The sequence below is a fragment of the Trachurus trachurus genome (genome assembly GCF_905171665.1).
Source record: "Trachurus trachurus genome assembly, chromosome: 22".
Taxonomy (NCBI): Eukaryota; Metazoa; Chordata; class Actinopteri; order Carangiformes; family Carangidae; genus Trachurus; species Trachurus trachurus.
This window is the reverse complement of record NC_139907.1, coordinates 7,337,413-7,358,620: the sequence shown is the minus strand read 5'-3', so window position 1 is coordinate 7,358,620 and position 21,208 is coordinate 7,337,413. Positions and strand designations below refer to the sequence as shown.

Sequence of the window (21,208 nt, the reverse complement as noted above, 5' to 3'; positions counted from 1 at the left end):
AGATCTTGAGAGTCCCATCGGTACAGATAAATGAGTCGACCTCTATCACATATAAAGCAATAAATGCCCTAAGAAGTAAAAATATAACTATCAATCAATCAATGAATTTAGAGCTGGTATTCTTGGTCTTCATATTGAGACAGGCAGATATGTTGGCACAGCAGCAGATGATAGAATTTGTACTTCACATCCAAGAAGTGGAGAATGAAATTCATTTTGTGTTATATTGTCCTTTCTATGACATCGTAAGACTGTTTAGTAGTAGATCCAAATAACGAATTGCTGTGGTTAGACGATGCTGAGAAGCAAAAACATCTTTTTCAGTTGAAAATATTTGCATTTTCTTTATTTCTTGAAAAGGCCTGGGCAATGAGACGAAGAGCGATATACAGATGAGTACTGAAAGTAATCTTAAATTGTTTATTCATGTGTTGCACAGGAAGGACTGTCTAGTTTTTGATTTGTCAGTAAATGTGTCTTGTAATCCCATATGGGATGGACCACAATGGTGGCATGACACCGAAATAAATATTCATTCATTCATTCATTCATTCATTCTTCATTCATTCACTATCACAAGTGCAGATAAAGGAATCATTGGTTAAAGATTATGATATTATGATTGTTTTGAATTGCAATCTGTAATCAGATGGAGATTCGCCACAAAAAATGATAGATAATACTGACTGACTATAAATGATGAGAGTTTACATCATTACCTCTCTGTTCTTCTTTAAACCCAAACAAAAAAAAGGTAAACCAGTTTTTTTATTGTGACTCTTGAACATCTGGACTGGTTTGATTTTAAATCTGACTGATAGTTTGATGTTTTGAGAAATAAATGAAACAGATAAGACAAGAATATGAGTCTGCATGAATGGATGTCTCATTGCTTTTAAATGATTATTCTCTGTCGAAGCTAAATTATATTTATCATAAAAGAGTGTGTCGTTGTGTTTGTGCTCCTCATTAGCGTTGCCTTCAGGAACATGGAGGTGTGTGTGTGTGGTGTTTGGATAAACTGTCCACCGGTGCAGAAACAAGTCGTCTTTTGAAGGGCAGCTGGGTGGGGCTGTGTGTGTAAATGTGTATGTGTGTGTGTGTGTGTGTGTGTGTGTGTGTGTGTGTGTGTGTGTGTGTGTGTGTGTGTGTGTGTGTGTGTGTGTGTGTGTGTGTGTGTACATCATGATTTCCACCACCACAGAGGAGGAAGCTGGTTGGAAAGAGAGACAGAGTCATCACTAAATCTCTTTGAGCAGCAGCAGAGCGGCTCCGACCGCCACCTGGCTCGGTCGGTCGGTCCAGGAAACATTCCTGAACGTCGGAGAAGTCGGAAACGAATTAAGTCACTGAAGGAATTTCTTTCATAAAAAAAAAGAAAGACAGATTACATTAAAAAAAAGTCACTTCATGGTGCTATATGACCTGTAGCAGCAGAGTGAGAGTTTACAGAGTGGATGTAAAGCCGCGTGTCGCTGACGGAGAGCATGCATCCTCAGCAAACATGGATGGAGCTTGGGTGTTGGTTTGAAGAGCTCCCATGTGTGTGTGTCCGTGTGTGTTCTCGGCTTCTGGATGTTGTGATGATTTCATATCGACCTCAAGTCTGGTTTTGTTGTATCTAGAGAGCTCCGTGGAAAGTGTTTGTGTTTGTTTTCTGGTTCCAGTAACGTCGCGTCAGTATATAACTGGAATTAAGAAATACATGACAGAACAACTTATGTCCTGTACTGTTTCCTGTTTCCCCTTCACATGTTTGTTTTTCTTGGCCCAGGGTTTCTCGAACAGTCTGGTTCTTGAAATGTTGAGTTTTGATCCAAAAGGGTCAAAAAAACAGAACGTGAACTGACCTGGATTTGCTCTAATCTGATCTAAGCTCCTTATTAAACGGGTCCGGGCTCATTAAAAGCTGCAGTGGTTGAAACTCCTCAGATATCCTGAACTCATTAAAACTTTTTTTACACTGTGCTTCATTGCCGCCTGATTTAACCTTCATTTTGCCCCCTGTTGACCATTAAATGTTTGTCCTCCAATGGTCCTGATCTGTTTGATTCTTTATAAAACGATGTAAAACACATACAGTATACGCAGCATTTGCAGTCCACTGCGCTCCAACTCATTACCAGAGCTTTTAAAACTTTATTTTTGTACTTTTATGGTCAATAGAGCTCATTCACATAAAAAAGAGTAGGAGTAATAGCAATAGTAAGACCTACAGTGGTAGTGAAGTGAAGGCCACATGCTATAAATCTGAATTAAACTCCCAAAATTCAATGAAAATACTGTGATAATGAATTACATGTGTGGTGAGGAGCCATCTGTGTTATTTTTAGACATAATATGACATAAGAAAACCAGATTTCTGACATAAAAACATCTGTAAATAGGTCAAATTTGACCCAATAACAAGAGGAGTGTCCATGAAGAGTCATCTGTGTTTCCTAAAAGGTTTTGGCTCATTATTTTCTGTCAGATGGAAAATACAAATAAACACTGATGAGTTGTGGGTGCTCTAACCTGTAGCTCCTGTTGTGTGTGTGTGTGTGTGTGTGTTTTTAGGAATGGGTCCGATCTACATGAATGAGGTGAAGTGTCTCGGTCTGGAGAAATCCATCTGGAACTGTCCCGCTAAAAACATCACATATGAGGACTGTCAGCACAGCGAGGACGCCGGCGTGCGCTGCAACATCCCCTACATGGGCCTGGAGAACTCGGTCAGAGCTGAACCTCCTTAATGTTTTAACACTGTGATGTTCAGATGTCAGGAAGCTGTTTGACTTGTGCTTATACAGTTTATTGCAAATGTTGTAGATTACTTGAGAAAGTTAAATTTTGCTTCTTTCTGCTTTGATAAATGTAGTTTAGCTCTTTATTGATCTAACTGTGTTTGTCCTAACGTGTGAGATTTAGAGCTCATACTCATATTTTCACCCACTGAAGTAACATTAACTCACTGTTGTCATGAAAAACTGTGACGTTAGATCAAATTTTGATTTATTTTTTCTTTTATTGGCCCCAAAAAAATCTCACTTTTGCACATACGTTTCTCAGACAACAGTGATTCCCCTTTTAACATAGTACGTCTGGTTGTACAGTTTGTATTAAACCAGATGATAGGCTACTCATCAATGTTTCCTGTAAATACACTCACAGGGCTGAACAGGATAAAAACTCCAGAAAACAGACGCTTTGATCAAATCAATCAAGTCGCAGATGTTTAAACTAAACTTTTATATCTTAATGTCACATATGTTGCCTGTAAGATTTAAGCAGATGGAGTTTTTATCCGGTTTGTTTGGCCCTTGTGTATCTACGCTCTGCTCTGTGGCTCCTAACTCCTCGGCCCCGCACAGATCCAACTCACAGGGGGACGGACTCGTTACGAGGGCCGCGTGGAGGTCCTGGGTCTGGACTCCAACGGGACGGAGCGCTGGGGTCTGGTCTGCGGAGAGAGCTGGAGCACCTCGGAGGCCATGGTGGCCTGCAGGCAGCTGGGCCTGGGCTACGCTAACCAGGGTCTGCAAGTAGGTTATTAACACGACCAGGGGGGGCGACCTGCAGGTGAGAGCTGAGCTGCTCCCACCTGCAGTTGCACTCTGGGAAACCTGACATATGTAAATACGATATACTGTCATTTACACTCACACAGTGGCCACTTGTGTGCACTATACATATTTTACTTTGCTTTAAAGCCAAAAAGGGAAATGACCCTTCTCATTTGTTTCATTAGAATAGTTTTAATTGGCTCCAAGTGATTACAATAATTATACAAGTTGATCCTTTAGAATAATCAACTTTAGATATAGAAAATAATAAGGAACCAATAAGGTAACAGTTTATTCCTCCTGCACTGATACTAATTAGCATGTAATTAAAAAAGAAACAGTCAGAAATGTTGAACTCTGATTAATAAACTATTAATTATTATATTTTTATCTTAATAAATAATGTATTCAGCATTTCTAATGATGTCAGTGGTTCATAGGATCATTTATAAAGTGTCAGTAAATAATTAATAAGCAATTCAGATGAACGTTTATGTTGCACTTATGCATACATAATGATTTATGATCAGTCTGTGTGTTAATAGATGTTTTTTTTTACACTTATTCATACTGCAATTCATAATTAAACCAGGTTTTACCACTTGTTAGGTAAATATCTATTTTACAAGACATTACATTACATTCCTAACTGTGTTCATAATTGGTGTCAGTGCAAAAACAATGCTTTATAAGTGTTGCTGAAAATGATAATGTTTGTGTTTTGATCATCAAACAACAAACTACTGCTTTAGTGTTTCATGAGTGGATTTTATACATAAAGTTATTTTGAATCCCCACTGTGTGACTCCATCACCTTCAGGCTGCAGCTGAGTATGTGCACCTTTATAAAGTGGCCACTGTGTGTAATTCCTGTGCAAACATCTTCAAATATATTCCATCTTCAATCATCTGTCACATATTTGTTAATATGTGCAGTTCATACTAATGTTTACTTTACATTTAGACATTTTCCTTTAACATAGCAGTAGCATTAAACTCTTGGTGTGGGTATATTTTGGAATATATTTGAACATGCACTATCGTATGACAGTATATATAATTATTTCCATATGTAGGCTAGTAGATGCTTCTGTTCCTCCACTGAAGACCCAGTTGTCAGTGATTTGGTTTGTTCCACGTTGGGCAGAGCAGCCACACATGAAGTTTCTAATCAAACTCTAAACCACCGGAGCCGAGCGGTGACCTCATGTGGAAGCCATGATCACGTTTTCCCCCGTCTAACCAAACTGCCGCTGCTGCTGCTTCGACGACAACTTTTTTCCAACCAAAGATCAGATTTGTAGCCCAGACAGTTGAGAGACAGGACAGGAAGTGTGTCCCCCTCACTGACTCCCTGCAGGACCTCTCTGCAGATCCGGATAGTGGGCGGCCGGAGCAATTATGAGGGCCGGGTGGAGGTTCAGGTTGGCTCCAAGTGGGGCACAGTGTGCAGCACTGGCTGGACCACAAAGGAGGCCATGGTGGCTTGCAGGCAGCTAGGGCTCGGCTACTCCATGCATGCCATCACTGTAAGTTTAATGAAGAGATTTGTTCCACAGTGACACGTGGAACAAATTCACTGTTTATTTATAGTTAAAACTCCTCAGATGATTCATATAAGACAAAACAGTAGCGCACACACACAAAAACACAGAGATTAAAAAGAAAGGAAAAGTAACATGGCAACATCTCATTATTAGATGAAGGAGAAACTGGATTTGAATTAAGAAAGGAAGCTAGATTTAATCAATGTTTTATGTTGAGACTGGGAACACAGAGGCACATTGAGCTACATTGCTGTAAAACCTCCTTCAAATGAACTGGTTAATTAAAATGACAGCATTTAAAAACCAATACAATAGATTTTCAGAGAACTGAGGATATAAAAAGTTATAAATGTGAACAATGGGAATTAAATGGACATTTCCAGTTAAACCTTTTCTTAATAACATAAACAAAACAGGATGAAACTTGTGCTTGAAATTATTTTGAAGATTTGTTAATACAGTTTGAAGTAAGTTCTGATTCTGACAAAATAGAAACACAAACACAAGTCATGAAAGTGTAGTCATGAAAGTCAGCTGTTAATTGTGGTGAGTTTCAAAGCAGTAAACTAAACAAATCTGTCTTTAAACATCACCGAAAGATATAAAGTTTTAGTGTTATATCCACATAATGAAAGAAAAGCTCATTGTTAACAAGGGACAGAGACAAAACCCACAGAACAGGGTTAGGCAGACTTTGTTATTTATTGTGTAAATGCTGTAAATCATTGACTGAAATACAAATGAATGTACAAAATTACAGTTATTAGTGAGGAAAATGTTCATGTTTGAGGATATAATGATGCTTTTACAGTGCTGTAAAAACTAATTTCTCTAAACACTATTTAAAGACACAGAGTTTTATAAAGAGGATTTTGGAAACAGGATTTAGAGGGAACAGGATACAAAAGTTTCAGTTTTCAGAACAAAGTAACTTGATATAAATGTCTTGTATGTAGAAACACAGTGGTTTGTGGTTAAGCTGATATATTTAGAGAAAGTCTGTCATTATGTTTAAGCTGAGAGGCCTCTCTCTCGGAGACTAGTATGATCATTGAATCACTCAAAGTTAAAGTCCTGCAGTGATCACATCGCCGTTTAAACAACAAGCAGCCAAAATGAGTCATGAACATCTGTTTTTCAGAGCAGCTTCATCCCTCTGAACTTTCTGCAGCTCTGACTGTGAACCGTTCATTTTCTGATCGATGTCCTGTTTGTGTTTGTCTGCACGTTTTTCTTTCTTTTGTCTGTTTTGTTGTGTTGTTGTCCTCTCGACCGGCTCTAAGGAAACCTGGTACTGGGACAGCAGCAATGTGACGGGGATGGTGATGAGTGGCGTCAAGTGCACGGGGAGCGAGATGTCGCTGAGTCAGTGCCAACATCACAAAACTGTCAACTGCCAGAAAGCTGCAGCGAAGTTTGCAGCAGGAGTCATCTGCTCCGAGAGTGAGTGGACGACAACAAGAAGTTTCATCTAATTAACCTGATAAAAAATCTTCTTTTAACCACAAGAAAAAGAGAAAACAACATGTTTAACATCAGTTTTATAAACAACAAATGGCAGCACTGTGATTTTATAACGACCCAAACAGGACAACAACAACATTAGGAGACGGGAACAGACCACAACATCAACATTAAAGGGACATTTTGACAAATTGACCCATTGCCATAATCCCTATAGTCATAGCAGTAGGTTCGTTACCTTTATTTGTTGGTGCAAGCTATTTTCAGAACGGCGGAGCAGAGCCGCGAGCTGCTCAGAGCTACACTACGGAGGCTAAAGGAATTTCTTGGTTTCCCTCATCAAATACAAAATCCAACAACTCCAAAACGCTCTGGTGAACAAGTTGTGACCTGCACATTCACCACGCTATGAGATAATAACAGAACGTTATGAAACTGAGCCGTTTTTGAGGTAAATACAGTCTACTTGCTGAAAAACTGTCCCTGAACACAACGCAATCAGCGGTTTTGCATGAATTTACCTCTAAAACAACTCTGTCTGGTAACGTTCTGTTATTATCTCATAGCGTGGTGAATGTGCAGCTCACAACTTGTCCACCAGAGCGTTGTGGAGTTGTTGGATTGTGTATTTGATGAGTTTGATGAGGGAAACCAAGAAATCCCATGAGCCTCCGTAGCGTAGCTCTGAGTAGCTCGCCGCTCCGCTCCGCCGTTCTAAAAATAGCTTGCACCGACAATTAAAGGTAACGAACCTGCTGCTATGACTATAGGGAGTATGGCAATGGGCCAATTTGCCAAAATGTTGAACTATCCCTTTAATATTTAGACCAAATATTAGCCGCACATGTGATTGTGTGGGTTACTGTTGATGGGTGTGGTTTGTTTGATGAAGAAGAAAGAGGATAAGGGGGAGTGGAAGAAGAAATGTATTCAACTTTCCAAGGAGCGGTGACTGACTTTCCTCTCCGATTCTTCCTCCTCTGTTTTTCTTATCTGGGACATTTTTATGAAAACGTTTTTGTAGGAATCTCGAGCTGTGATGGGAGGAAGTCTTTTAATGTGGGTCTGTCAAACCCATCAAGACATTTTATGCAATATTGTGATGTGAATAAGTTTAATTTGACTTTATAAGATGAAAAAAGTTCATTTAAATTCCTCCAAAATGTCCAAAAGACCTGTCGATGTATCACTTTGTTGGATAAAGAAATAACCACTCTGATCAGGAGGCTATAAATCCAGGGTTAGGGTTATGAATTAAATATGTTTCCCATCTTGTAAAGTCATGTTGATCCATTTGGAGAAACATGTTGAAGTATTATAACACTTGGAACACGTATCTCAGTCTCATCCTTTCCTTCCTCCTCCATCCAGCGGCCTCTGACCTCGTCCTGAACGCTTCTCTGGTGCAGCAGACGGTTTACATCGAGGATCGTCCTCTGCACATGCTCTACTGCGCCGCTGAAGAAGACTGCCTGTCCAAGACTGCAGCCAAGGCCAACTGGCCGTACGGACACCGGCGGCTGCTGCGCTTCTCCTCCCAGATCCACAACATCGGCCGGGCCGACTTCAAGCCCAAAGCCGGGCGCCACTCGTGGATCTGGCACGCCTGCCACGGGTAACGATGAGATCTAAACATGGTCAAATTTTTAATGTTGTAAAAATGACTGAAAGTTAAACGTGAGTTTTAATTAAACATCTTTCACCCAATAGAAAGAAAACAAAAAGTAAAGTTTAAGTCACACTTATTCAGCATCTTTAAAATGATGCAATGATGCAAACATCTGCATAACATCTGTCCCTTTCTGGATCATCTTCATGTATTGATTATTTTCATATAATTGTATGACAAAATATATTCATGCATGTTCTTTTCTCAATCAAGTCTCATCAAACCTCTCAAATCAAAAATCTTAACATCTCTTGTGTCATGATAAAAAATCGAATTATTGTAAACAGATTTTTCAGATGCTCAGTAATTCTCTAAAAGCAATTTTAACTGTATTTTCAAATGGTGAATTATTACATTTTAGAATTGACTTTATTTATGGTCCATATTGACACTTCTCTCTGTATTTTACAGCCACTACCACAGCATGAACATCTTCACCCACTACGACCTGCTCAACTCCAACGGTACCAAAGTGGCCGAGGGACACAAAGCCAGTTTCTGCCTGGAGGACTCAGACTGTCAGGAGGGTGAGTCTCATGCTTCATGTTAGGGATCAACATGTATGATGATATTATATTTTTTCATTTTTTATGATGTGTTTTCTTCTTGAATTTTTATTTTGCCTAATGAAAATGTTGTCCTGAGCAGAATAAACCAACTGGCCAGGCTCAGAAAGACTTAATCAGATAAAATCTCTATGAACTCACCAAATCTCTATCTTTGTGACGCTCAGGTGTTTCTAAGAGGTACGAGTGCGCCAACTTTGGTGATCAGGGCATCACCGTGGGCTGCTGGGATTTGTACCGCCACGACATCGACTGTCAGTGGATCGACATCACAGACATCAAACCTGGAAACTACATCATGCAGGTGAGCAGGGTCAACGGTGCAAACCACAGGACAAAAAGAGACCATCCAGGTCCAGAGAGTTTGAAACCCATGAGCACAATAACCACATTCAAAATCACACTGAAAATGCACTTATAGGCCTACACTCTGTTAGTCAAAACTGTAATCGCACAGCAGCATCAGACAAATGAGTTTTACTCCACATCAACGCAGCAGAACCAGAAATATTGTCCTTTTTCATTCATAAAAAGTTGACTAAGTGTTATGTAAGGAAAAAAATATTGTTGTAAATATGTAAAATATTTGTTTGATCACGATCAGTTTCAGCCGGTGTTGTTTGGATTTTATTGTTTAGATTTTACCAAACATCACCGTTTTATTGACGGTGCAGTGATTCTACAATGTGTTCTCATATAGATGTATCTTAAAGTGAATATGTAATTTTCTATTTTTACTTTCTCACCATGTAAATTAGCTGCTGCTTCACAGTAGTTAATGAAGGTTTTAATGCTCTACAACAACATGTAGTATTTATTCAGTGTGTAACTCAACTAATTTCCACAAGAAAATCTGATCTTATTGTACTCAATATTAACACAGCCGTCATTTATACAAATGTCATGTTCTGACATAGCTTAATTGTTTTATTTGTTATAAAATAGTTTGTTTTTTACGTTTCCCACCTGCTCAGATTGTCATCAACCCCAATCACGAAGTGGCAGAGAGCGACTTCACCAACAACGCAATGAAATGCAACTGTAAATACGATGGACATCGAATCTGGTTCCACAACTGCCACGTTGGTAAGAAGTCACAAACACCGACACTGACGGATTCTGTCTCTTTATGTAAAGTGTTGCATGTTTCGATTGATTGATTGATTGATTGACTCACTTTTCTTTTCATCCTGCACAGGCGATGCGTTCAGCGAGGAGGCAGAGAGGAGGTTTGAGAAATACCCCGGACAGCTGAACAACCAGATTTCCTAATTAATCAGCTGCTTTGTGACAGTATGAGAAACAAAGTGGGAGGGGTTAATAAATAAAAAACACATCTCACTGTAGCTCAAAAGAAAAAGACACAACAATCCCTTCAGACCCCCCCCCCCCACATGTCTGAGATTATCTGTAATCATGGAAGAAGCCAACAGTGTTTTCCTCTGGTGAATGTTTTTGTATGTCTGAGTTATTATACTTGAATATTCAAGTGCTAATGGAGTTTCCTGTCTCAGTCTAATGTGAGCTAATGCTTTATTTTTTATCATAAAATAGGATTTTATAAAGTCGGTTGTACAGTCTCTGTGTGCAGCTTTGTATTGAATGTCTTTTTGTTCCAAGTTACGAACGAGGTGTGATAATATTTTTTTAATAACCAGATTTATTTTACTTGGAGCGACTTTTAAAACTCTGAGGCCTGAACAGGAACAGATGCAGCTCTGTTAAAACAAAAAAAACTCTTTACACCTGGATGATTCACTTTGGACTGGAGCGTTAGCACATGTAGGTTTAAATGTAAATGAGCACGTTTTGCCTCTGCAGTTACAACATGTTTATGAATGTATTTATTACCAAAATCAAGGTGCTCAAGAAAAAGAAAAAACTCGTTCACTGGGATTATTGTCAGTTTGCTTTGGAGCCAGTTTTAAGCCACCTGTAGCTTTAGTCTGTATCTATTTTTTATAGTCTTTTATAGAAGTTATTGGGACTGAAAAAAATGCAATTACCCTGAAGATTTGCTGTTTGTATGCTGATGTAATCACACCCGCTGCACCAAATAAAAGGAGAGGAATTATTATAATCGTTGTGTTTTCAAGAGACTTATTTGATTAGAAGTGCTTCACTGTATTGGGTCACATTTTTTAAGGGCTAAAGCAGCTGAAACCTCTACAAGAAAAACTAAAGATTAGAGGAAAAATGTGCATAGCTTTCTATGGCAAAAATAAAGTTATTATAATGTTATTCTCCCTTCTCCCCACTCTGGACCCTCAGGAACCACCAGTCAAAAGCATTAACAGAAGTAGAAAAATGAAGTCCAAAAATATCATCATTATAATAATTATTATTATTATTCATGCCTTTATTTGCTTTATCAACTCTCAGAGCAGATGTTTGAACCAAAGCTCCTAAATTATGATTAATGAGCAGGATGGAAAAATCTCAAGGTTTCAAGTTCTCTAGTGTTTATGAAGCTATAAAAAAGATTTTCTGTTCACCTGAACAACTGGAAATGAGGCTAAAAGGTGGAAACACTTTCCACTAATATGTTATGAATAGAATAAATTCCTGCCGAGTGCCGACCTCTTCTGCATTGTATATTCATTGGTGCCATGGGAAATGTGGATGTAGAGACCACGACACCGACACCGACTCATCTACTGCTGATCTGAGAGTTCATCTCAATCCTAATCCTGACCTAATCTCAGTCTTCACTGCCTCGGTTGAAAAATCTCATTAACCTCAATCAGCAATCACATTAACCGTGTGCACAGCATTACAACAAGTCAACTCAACATCTCAGCATGGTCGGTTGCAGGGAATAACACATACAGTACAAGTATGCACTGGTTTGAATAAAGCTCTACCCTTCGATCAATAACTGTAAATAACAATCAGCTACTCACTCTTTTGCTAAAGCCTCAAAAAGTTGTTTTTCAAATCAAAACCTCCAAAAATATTCAGTTAACATCAATATAAAAAAGAAAAATTTAGAAAGTCCTCACATTGTAGAACCTAAAACTTGACATAATGATTTAAGGATTATTTTATTATCACAGTTCAACTCCACCCTACACCATTAGCATGTATTATATATTGATGAGGATGTAGTGGAAATATTTGATAGGCAGTTTGAGATTCACTGAATGTTATGTTTAACGAGTCTATATGTCTATTTTCTTCATGATAGTTTAACTTAACCACCATCGAGGACATTGGAAAATCAAGTACCTCAAAAGGAGAAAATACTCTGCTCTTTATCTCTACGAATGAGTTGTTGAAGTTTGTTTCTCCACAGTAAAAGTGAAGTATTTGACACTTCATGTCAGCCCAGTCGCCCCTGTGTTTACCAGCCTTGTTTATCTCTGACATCTTCTCACTAAAGCTGCTGCTGCTCGCCTGAGGTCTTCACCTCTGATCCCCATCATCCCATCAACCTGCACACCTGGCTTGAGAAAGGAGGATTACACTGGTTCAGCTGCACGTTGACCCACAAGAGCCGGTTAATATCAGTCTGACAGTGAACAGAGCTGCACACGGCGCCACCTAGTGGACAGCTGCTTAAGGTGCAGGAAGGAAGGACGAGAGCAAAGCCTTTTTAAATGTTGGTTTTGAATTTCTAATTCCCCACTGTTATTTTCTCAGGCAGATAATTATACATTAAAACATAACTTGTGCACAAAGCCCATTGACTCCACACTCACACCTAGTTATTCTATCATCTTATATATTGTGTATAGGTAGGCCTACATATTATCTTTTCAACATGAAATGTTTAAGAGCACATATAGGATATTGTGAGATTGTTGATTTATCTTGTCTTGATATATTTTCTCCCAGTTTTATGCTATATATTGTGAAAACAAAATATAAAGGTGGTCTGCTATTTTAACCCTGTTCATTCAAAGAGATTTAAGTGGAAACTCAAATTAACATTAATTTACTTTATGTACATTACATATCAGGAGCAGACAGTAATGGTCAGAAGAACACGCTGTGACAGTACATCTCTCAAATAATACGAATATAAAACAGACATGAATAGTCGTCGAGGTTAAACCGATCATCACACAACAGAAATACGGTCTTGTTCTGTCCAAAGCCGAACTGACTCCAAGATCTCACACCTTTCTGATGACATGATGCCTCCATTAACAATAACTGCTTCAGGTTTTATGCAGATAATCCAGGTTTTCTGTAAATGAATGATATTTAAATACATCTTAGTTTAGAGGAGTGGCAGCTTTCTCACCCTGAAGGGTTTTCAAAGTTCATGTGTGAAGAGAATTCACCTCCAGAGTGGATTAGACTCAAAGTCCCAAAGTTTCACTGCAGCACTGTCTGTTTAACAACTCTGCCTTCTTTGTCAATGGCAAAGTTGTAATTCTTTGGACTGTCCAGGGCTTCTTCAATACGCTGATCCAAGTTCTCCAAGGTGATGAAGTTCTTTGCCTCCTCCTGTAATATAGTAGAAAAACAGGGCAATTTTTAGACAACAACAAAAGAACACCAAAGTAGATTACAGCGTCTTTCAGAGTATTTCATGTGTAATTTCTGCTGCAGTTTTCAGTGTTAAAAAAATTGAAAAAGAAAGATATATTACCTGCAACTGCAAAATTTCCCTCTCTTTTTCTTTGATGAATTCCTGCTGTTCTTGTTCGCGTTTCAGAGCAGCATCTAACTTCTTCTGCTGGGCTTCCTCCTCCTCCTTCTGAATCCTCATCGTTCTGAAAGATACAGAGGAGAAGCTGAATGATCCGCACTGTTAAAGACTCTTATAGCTACGTCACCGTGTCTGGACTTATGATTTCTCCGCACCTGACTCCGAGCAAGCGGAGGTTCTCCTGGTCGTTCCAGGCCATGAGGGCGCGATGCTCCTCGGCCTCCTGCCTCGCCCTCTCCTCCGCCTGAGAGCCCGTCTTCTCCTCGTACTTCTTACGCAGCACCTCCTCTTTAAACTCCAGCCTGACAAACACAAAGGAAAGAGGTCAGTGCTGTTCAGTCATTTCCTTCTCACGGATTATTAACTTGAAAAATATAACAAGATGTAAAAAAAAAGTGAAAACTACTGTGTAAAATCAATAGATACCTGTAGTCAAATATGACTTATATTCCATACAATAAATCATGATGCATTATTCTGGGAAGAACTGTATAATGTTTTTAATTATAGTGTATAATATTAAAAATGTATTCTGGAGTCACACTGGTCAAATGATGGAAAGCAAACAATAAAGTTAGGCTGCAATACGTTTCTGACTTTTGGTTTACTGACATTTTCTCAATATTTTCCAGTCTCTTATTTGATCGTTTATTAATCATCCAATCTAACCTGGACCCATGTATGGATTATTTACTTGACATTCAATCTACACTGCAGAATAATCCAGGAAAGACCCAAAATATCAGTTATTTAGTACCAAAAGTAAAGAATTGCCCGCCCCCCGCACTTAACGTGTTCTAAAATTGTTTTGGATAGCGATATTGGAAGTGTGTTACTTCTCGTTTATAGAGATAGGAGTCAGCTACAATTCGACATGAAACTTGAACACAAACATTCAGTTTCAGCGGCCACTGGCAGGCAGTGACCACACATGACCACTCGGACCCCCCAGGCCCAGCTGTGATGTCTGCTTGTTACTGCCATGGTTGGAAGCGATTACTGAGTGAAGTATTTTTATTTATTTATTTAACCTTTATTTACCTAGGCGAGCAAATTAAGAACAAAATTCTTATTTTCAAGTGCAGCCTGAAGGGGAAAGGGGAGGGGAGTGCTAAGTAGAGTCCCGCAGCTCAAGGATGAAAATGTGTGATTATATTACTCCATGCAATGCAGTCTAAGTTCCTGTGTATCTTGCCTATCAGTTCATAAAAGTTATTATCGAGTGTTCACAGGGAAATGAACGGAATTGGGCATTTCTAACTTTAGATAGCCTATTTGCGGGAGAAAATCACGTAAACAAGCGCGAGATTAGACGTGACGTGACGTCACACGCGAGATCAGGACGACGTTTGTTACCGGAAGAGACTGCCTGTAAAATAATGTCAAGCAGCAGACAGACATAACAGAAGGGACAACATGGCTGAGTTTATGCAGTTTGAGAACAACGACGACTGGTTTCATTTCGATGGGCGCCCCTATCAGTTTGAGACCAAGTTTACCGAAGACGAGCTGAAGGAAATGGAGGGAAAAGTGAAAGAGGGAGAGCTGCCCGGTGAGTCTATCCAGCCTATGTGCTGGGGAAGTGGTCAAGTGTGGTCACTGTCTGCCAATGGCCGCTGACACCAGAATATTTGTGATAGCAGTCGGACTCGGACGTGTTTTGTCAGTGCCTGGACGCGGGAAGTTGCTGCATAACGTATAACTGGAGGAGAGTAGTGGGTGAGTTGTGTTTTCGTCTCTTTTCAATAGAAACCAGGCAAAGCTAACAGATGTTCGATGCCTCGTAGTATGTGCTGGGACCCTGTTTGTACTGTTGACAAAGTATGATGCTGTTCCGAGCATTATTTATGGCTATGAGTGGCTTTTTTGAACGAGGTTTGCGCGCGGAGAAATAGACTGCCCTGTTTGTTATGGTGCGGCCATTGCTAAAATTATGAGAAGCTAGCTGTTAAAGCAGACTTCATCTCTCGAGGGGGGGTCTAACTCGGTGTCACCAACCCCATGTCGGTGCTGGTTGGCACAAGTGCACAGTAGGCTATGACTTTACTCGGAAATCAATTAAAGTGTGGACATTACAATATGTTTAGTTAAAGCTGAGACCTTAACCTTTCATTTGATGCTGGTTTGAACATTCTCACGTAGCCTAAATGATGCTAGACTGCTAAAGCAGAGAGTTAAAAGTGTCTCTCCCCTACACTGCAAAGACACAAAATGACTGCATACAAGTTAAATCTCAGGAATTTCCTTGAGATATTACTATGACCTGGACAAATGAGAATATTCACAGGCTTAACTGCATAATATAAACGCAAAACAACCTCAAACAGACGTGATCACGGGGGAAAAGCAAGCAAAACGTTCCCACTTGACCATGTTAAAATGATAAAATAGTTGACTAACGTTATTGGTTGGTTTGGGGGAAAACGTTGAGAGGGAAAATTAAACTTTACGACTTTATCTAACTGTTTTTGGCCCTCTTTAGAAAACCTGCAGACAACCTGAACCGGATTTTTAAAATTTTAGTTATGTATTTATTTATTAATTTTAACGTACCGGAGCGCCCTCATGATGAGCTGGTACTCCGTGAATCTCTCCCTGAGCACCACCATCTCCACCGGGTCGACGGGAGGCGGCACTTTGATGCGCCCCTCTTTGGACTTGGCCACCGGGTCGGTCCGGGACTTTCGGCCGCGGACAGCCTCCACCAGCACGGCGCTCCTGGGAGAGAGGAGCCGGGCGGCCACCGCGGCGGTCCTGCCTCCGATAACCTGGAACATGGCGGCGTCGATATACGGTAACAGCTGCAGATGTATCTAATGTATTTTTATTTAACAGGAGCGGTTATATTTTAATTTAACTCTGTTAACATTGACACGGGACCGTTACCGACCGTTGGCGGCGGCCATTTTGTTCTCCTTTGACCGAAGGAAGTAGTTAACTGTTATTAACGGAAGACGTTGGTGAGACTTTACCGCCATCTGTAGGTATGAAAAATACGTGTTTTTTGTAGTAATGTAAGCTTTTTATTGTATTGAAAATACTTTTAATGGTTAAATAAGTTGTTTAACAGACCTAACGTTCCCGTATGTGCGCTGAAATACGCCTTTTTTCTGTGGTAGTAATTCCTCCTGTTCAATTTGACCATAAGTCACTTCCTGATACACTTAAAACATGGGGGTAATTTCTTATGGTAAAAAAGAAAAATTGAAAAAGGAGAAAGAAATAATAAAAAGGTCTACATTTGTGCTGGGCAGCAGAAATAAAATGTGTCTGACTTAAAACGCTGTAAAGACATCACGTCTTGGATTGAAATGTCCCACAGGAACTAGATTTATATAGATTTAGTTCCTGTGGGATTTCTGACATTTCAGACAGACAGATCTATCTATCTATCTATCTATCTATCTATCTATCTATCTATCTATCTATCTATCTATCTATCTATCTATCTATCTATCTATCTGTCTGTCTATCTGTCTGTCTGTCTGTCTGCCTGTCTGTCTGTCCATCTGTCCATCATCATCCATCCATGTGCAGTCACAGTCATATGCACTAAACTGATAAAATTCTGACTGTAAATAGTACTAACTCTATATGGTTTATTTAACCGGCTATTTTTCAAAAAATATTTGAGTATGGGGGTTTTACTATTTTATTTTTAATATATTTGTATTATGTGAAATGAAGCATTTTTGCATCAGTTTTCTGCAGGGATTAATTAAGTATTTCTTTCTGTGATCTAGCCTATCACTTTCACTGATGCTACATTGACTGTGCGGTGTGGCTGAGACAACACGGTAACACAGACACTGACTGTATTTTATATTTCTGCACTTTACAAAGTGCTGATTTGTGAAAACTACATTTGTGTTTTTGTATTTCTTCAGAGTTCGGTGTCTACCTCGCGGTGACTGATGATCCTGCTGAGCCATCACATTGCAGCTACGGCCACGCTTGCCAAGAACCTGGAATGATGGGAAATGGTGCAGTGCCGCTGTGTGTTCTTCTTGTGACATTGAGGATGGTTAGTAAGGAGACATCTACTGTAAGTAAGCTGTGCCCTGAATAATTGCTGCTTCTTTTAATATTTTAGTATCTATTATAATTTTCCTATGACTTTCAATAATAGTAGCCTAATTATTCTAATAATTGCTGCATTTACAGTACGTTGCATATTTACTCTGACATTCACATGAATGATGTGGCAAAGAAAGCCTACACGCAATTAGACACATTATGGACAGAAAATGTACCTTGTCTGTGAATTACATACATCCATGCATATTTTCAGCGTTCACAGCTGTACACATTGTTTAAATACTGGGACTTCAACTAGACACTACATTGCCAAATAACTGTGGTCTACAACACTGAAATTATGTTATACCTGTTACATTCAGAATGGTACTAAATATCCTGAGAAGTATCAAATGAAAACTCAACATGTGAACCAGGTTGCAGGTCAGTTATATGTTTATTTAGCTTGTTGCCGACTGTTACAGATACACCAAGCATAATGGTGCAGGCTTTGTATTAGTTTCACAGATGTAAAGCACCATCAGGTCTAAGATCAGCAGACAAACAACAAGGAGTTCCTGCAGGTAACTTTTAGTTTCATTGTTTAGCTTTGAAAAGAACTAATAGAACAAAAAGAACAAAGTAAATCTAATGCAGATAGGCTGAGAGACGCACTGCATGATAGGAGAAACCAGTAACAATTAGTCTTCCAAAGCATTTACACACCTCGACGGCTACGAAAGAGAAGACAGAGTTTTAGTAGAAATCAGGAATTTAAATAACCAGCCAAATAGGAAGACCAAAACTCACACTGTATTTCAAATTAACCAAAGTTTGCTGTATTTTTGCAGATGTAAATGCAGAGGAAGAAAAACTAAAAACTAAAAAAAAAGAACAAAAATAGGTATATTTAAAAGAAACTTTTAAGGTTACTGGTTCTCTCACTATAACTATAGAACCAGGGGTGCAGGACAAAGCATGATTGATTGGTAGAGTTCCCGGTCAATAATGCTGCAGGTTTCTTGCATCAGCTCAAACACAGATAAAGTCCAAGCATCAAGAGGTAAAACTAATGTTTTCTTTTCCCCCCTCTTTCACAAACAATTGGTCAAATGTTTGCAAAATGAAGGGTCGCAAGGGTCGAATGGTGAACTCTGCTGCTTGGATCTTAAAGGGTGAGATAGAGGAACTCTGCCAAAAACAATACTGCCGTCCGACATAGCTACGTAACTAATGCAGTGCAGCCACTCTGCATTTTTACAGTTTGCCGTCATCTTGATGTGTGGTGTCAGAACGTGTGTAGAAGAAGGGGGACTTCTGTTGGACCTCTTGTTTAGCACAAGGGCGCATCTGTCTTGAGAAGTATGAGCTTTGGTTCGCGGTTTGCTTTTTTGGGAGGGAGGAGGGGAGTAAAGAAAGGGGTATTCTGGGGCAAAAAGATGGCAGAGGAAAGAATGGAAAATAAATGAGGGAGATGGAGGGGGGGTGATGGTCAGGTCAGGGTGGGAAAGAAGGGGTATGAAGAATTCAGGTTAACACCAGGCTGGTGGTATTTAGGTTTTAGTTTAGGGCAGGAAGGGGAGGGTAAGCCAGGCGAATCTCTTCCCCCTCCAGAAGTTTCCTGCAGTGGAAAAAAAAAACAGAATTTCCTTGAGCTTACTATTATTTTGATCCTTCAAGACATGCTATTACCCCAGAGAAAGTAAACATTAAGATTTCAAAGGAGGTTAAATCGAAAGCAACTGGGCTTAGTTATTATAATAATTATAATAGCCCAGTTGCTTTCGATTTAACCTCCTTTGAAATACTATGACCTGGGCAAATGAGAATATGCACCGGCCTAAACATTAAGATGAAACTATGACCTAAATGGCAGCAGATTGATTTACACAATATATTTCATGAGATTATGGATCTGCGTGTAGATCTGCTGCCCATGTCTTACCTGTATGCAGCTATTTCAATGTCAAGGGCCATCTTCACATTGAGAAGGTCTTGATACTCCCTCAGGTAGCGCGCCATCTCCTGTTTGGCTTCAGTGATGTCCCGCTCCAGCTCACTTATCCTCATCTGTAAATGCAAGGAGAAAAAAAAGCAGCAATGCAGTGTTAAGTGTCATAGGATGCTACTGCAGAAATATGAAACTCCAGCTTTCTTTCACTTTTCTGTGAAGAGATTTACTTCAGAATGATCAGACATTTAAAGTGGTAAATTAGTATTTTGGAAACCCTTCATCTCTTTTTGTGTTGTTTGCAGTTTTTCCTTTTCTTTTTTGTCATACAGTAAAATTGCAGTTTTTCACCTCTGCTGTGGGCCTGCTATCATTTCCTGCTGGGAACTATAGTGTGGGGAGGGTGTTGCCGCTGCAGAGAATATATTTACATGTCATTTCGCAGCTTCTCTCTGTCTGTGTCGCTACTTTATGAACATGGAGTGGAGAAACATTATTCCATCCACTCTCTGGGGTCAAGACAGTTTATACACTGCACCATCTTTTGATCTTTCTCTGTCTCCTGCTCTGTCTTCTCTGTGCTCCTGTTTGAGGCTCTAAAAAACGACCCAGTTGAGTATGATGCAGAGCAGCAGCCGATGTTCCTCATTCACCTGGTACTTCGACACCTCCTTGGCCTGCGTCTCCTCCAAATCCTCCAGCTGCTTGTTCAGGGAGTCGATGACGTTCCGGAGAGCCTCGATCTCCGACGAGCGGGTCTGAAGCAGTCTCCGGTACTCCATCGTCTCCTCCCGGATGGCGTGCACGGCCTCGTTGTTTTTGCTTGCCATCTCCGCCACGCTCGCGAACTTGCTCTTGTACCAGTCCTCGGCGGCCTGCATGTTCTTGTTCGCCAGCCGCTCGTACTGCGCCCGGATGTCTCGCAGGGCGGTAGAGAGGTCGGGCCGGGACACCTCCACATCCACACTGATGTTAGCCATCTGCAGCTGGGCCTGCAGCTCCACTTGCTCTTCCGCAAAGACTTTCTTCAAGAACGCCATCTCGTCGCAGAGAGAGACCACGGTGGCCTCGGTGTCACAGTTGGCAAGCACGACCCTGTTGGCCTCCTCTTTGGCCCTCTGCAGGGCCTCCTCAGCATCCATACGCATCCTCGCCTCCTCCTCGTAGCGCTCTTTCATCTGCTCATAAACATCGCGCAAGTAGTCCCTCTCTGCTTCCATCCGCATCTTCTCCCCGTTCTCAGAGTCGATCATGGCCCTCAAACTCCGAGCTTCCCCTTCGTAGATCGCCTGAAGACGGGACGGGTCGTTCTGGCGCCTCCTCAGCCCCTCCAGCTCAGCCAGCAGGGCCCGGTTCTGCAGCTCCAGGTGCCTCACCTTCTCGATGTAGGTGGCGAAGCGGTCGTTCAGGCCCACGAGCTGCTCCCTCTCCTGGGAACGCAGGCCCAGCAGCTCCGTGTTGAGAGAGCTGGCCTGAGCCAGGTTCATCCTCTCTGACCCATCTGGCAGGGAGGAGGAGGCCAGCCTCACGATCCTCTTCCCGGACGGAGGTGCTCGAGAAGAGTACAGAGAGGAGGACATGGAGGATTTGGTGGTGGTTCGGGAGCCTCTGTAGCTGTCCCAAGGGCGGCGGTAGGAGAAGTAGGAATCGTAGCTCATGATGAATTTTTGTTGTGGATTTTTTTTTGTTTGTTTAAGAAAAGGATATGAAGTTTCAGAAGGTTTTTTTTATGTCCCCCTTGTTCTGCACACCATCGGTGAGGATGAGCGAGCGTTTTTGCACTGCACCA

At 40.5% G+C, this 21,208-nt stretch overlaps 3 protein-coding genes across 6 annotated transcripts in view; 1 reads left to right on the top strand and 2 right to left on the bottom strand.

Annotated features, from left to right (window-relative positions):
• The window catches only part of loxl3b (lysyl oxidase-like 3b), a 40,306-nt gene extending 26,765 nt beyond the window's left edge, over positions 1 to 13,541 (top strand). For 3 of the 4 annotated variants that reach the window (XM_083997941.1, XM_083997942.1, XM_083997940.1), the window contains 8 exons: positions 2,560 to 2,714; positions 3,354 to 3,524; positions 6,376 to 6,535; positions 7,928 to 8,171; positions 8,637 to 8,752; positions 8,959 to 9,095; positions 9,766 to 9,877; positions 9,990 to 10,853. In XM_083997941.1, the coding sequence (XP_083854067.1) occupies positions 2,560 to 2,714; positions 3,354 to 3,524; positions 6,376 to 6,535; positions 7,928 to 8,171; positions 8,637 to 8,752; positions 8,959 to 9,095; positions 9,766 to 9,877; positions 9,990 to 10,063 (1,169 nt within the window). In that variant the 3' untranslated portion in view covers positions 10,064 to 10,853. Of the gene's footprint in view, positions 1 to 2,559; positions 2,715 to 3,353; positions 3,525 to 6,375; positions 6,536 to 7,927; positions 8,172 to 8,636; positions 8,753 to 8,958; positions 9,096 to 9,765; positions 9,878 to 9,989; positions 10,854 to 13,457 lie in introns of those variants that run through there. The other variant, XM_083997943.1, reaches the window with a different exon arrangement.
• mrps26 (mitochondrial ribosomal protein S26) lies at positions 12,676 to 16,355 on the bottom strand. The gene is made up of 4 exons (XM_083997959.1): positions 16,005 to 16,355; positions 13,607 to 13,753; positions 13,392 to 13,515; positions 12,676 to 13,246 (listed from the first exon to the last, which is right to left on the bottom strand). The coding sequence occupies exons 1-4, from the start codon at positions 16,226 to 16,228 to the stop codon at positions 13,115 to 13,117; spliced, it is 627 nt and encodes a 208-aa protein (XP_083854085.1). The 5' UTR covers positions 16,229 to 16,355; the 3' UTR covers positions 12,676 to 13,114.
• A 2,673-nt stretch (positions 16,356 to 19,028) lies between these two features.
• neff2 (neuronal intermediate filament family member 2) lies at positions 19,029 to 21,077 on the bottom strand (the record flags this gene model as incomplete). Its single annotated transcript, XM_083998950.1, has 3 exons — positions 19,029 to 19,089; positions 19,414 to 19,538; positions 20,073 to 21,077. The coding sequence occupies 3 exons, from the start codon at positions 21,075 to 21,077 to the stop codon at positions 19,029 to 19,031; spliced, it is 1,191 nt and encodes a 396-aa protein (XP_083855076.1).
• Positions 21,078 to 21,208: the final 131 nt, after the last annotated feature.

Coding starts and splice junctions, on each gene's coding strand:
- mrps26 (XM_083997959.1), bottom strand. CDS start 16,228: ATGTTCCAGGTTATCGGAGGCAGGACCGCCGCGGTGGCCGCCCGGCTC. Junction 13,516..13,606: donor CTCCGCTTGCTCGGAGTCAG/GTGCGGAGAAAT, acceptor TGTATCTTTCAG/AACGATGAGGATTCAGAAGG. Junction 13,247..13,391: donor GGGAAATTTTGCAGTTGCAG/GTAATATATCTT, acceptor ACTATATTACAG/GAGGAGGCAAAGAACTTCAT.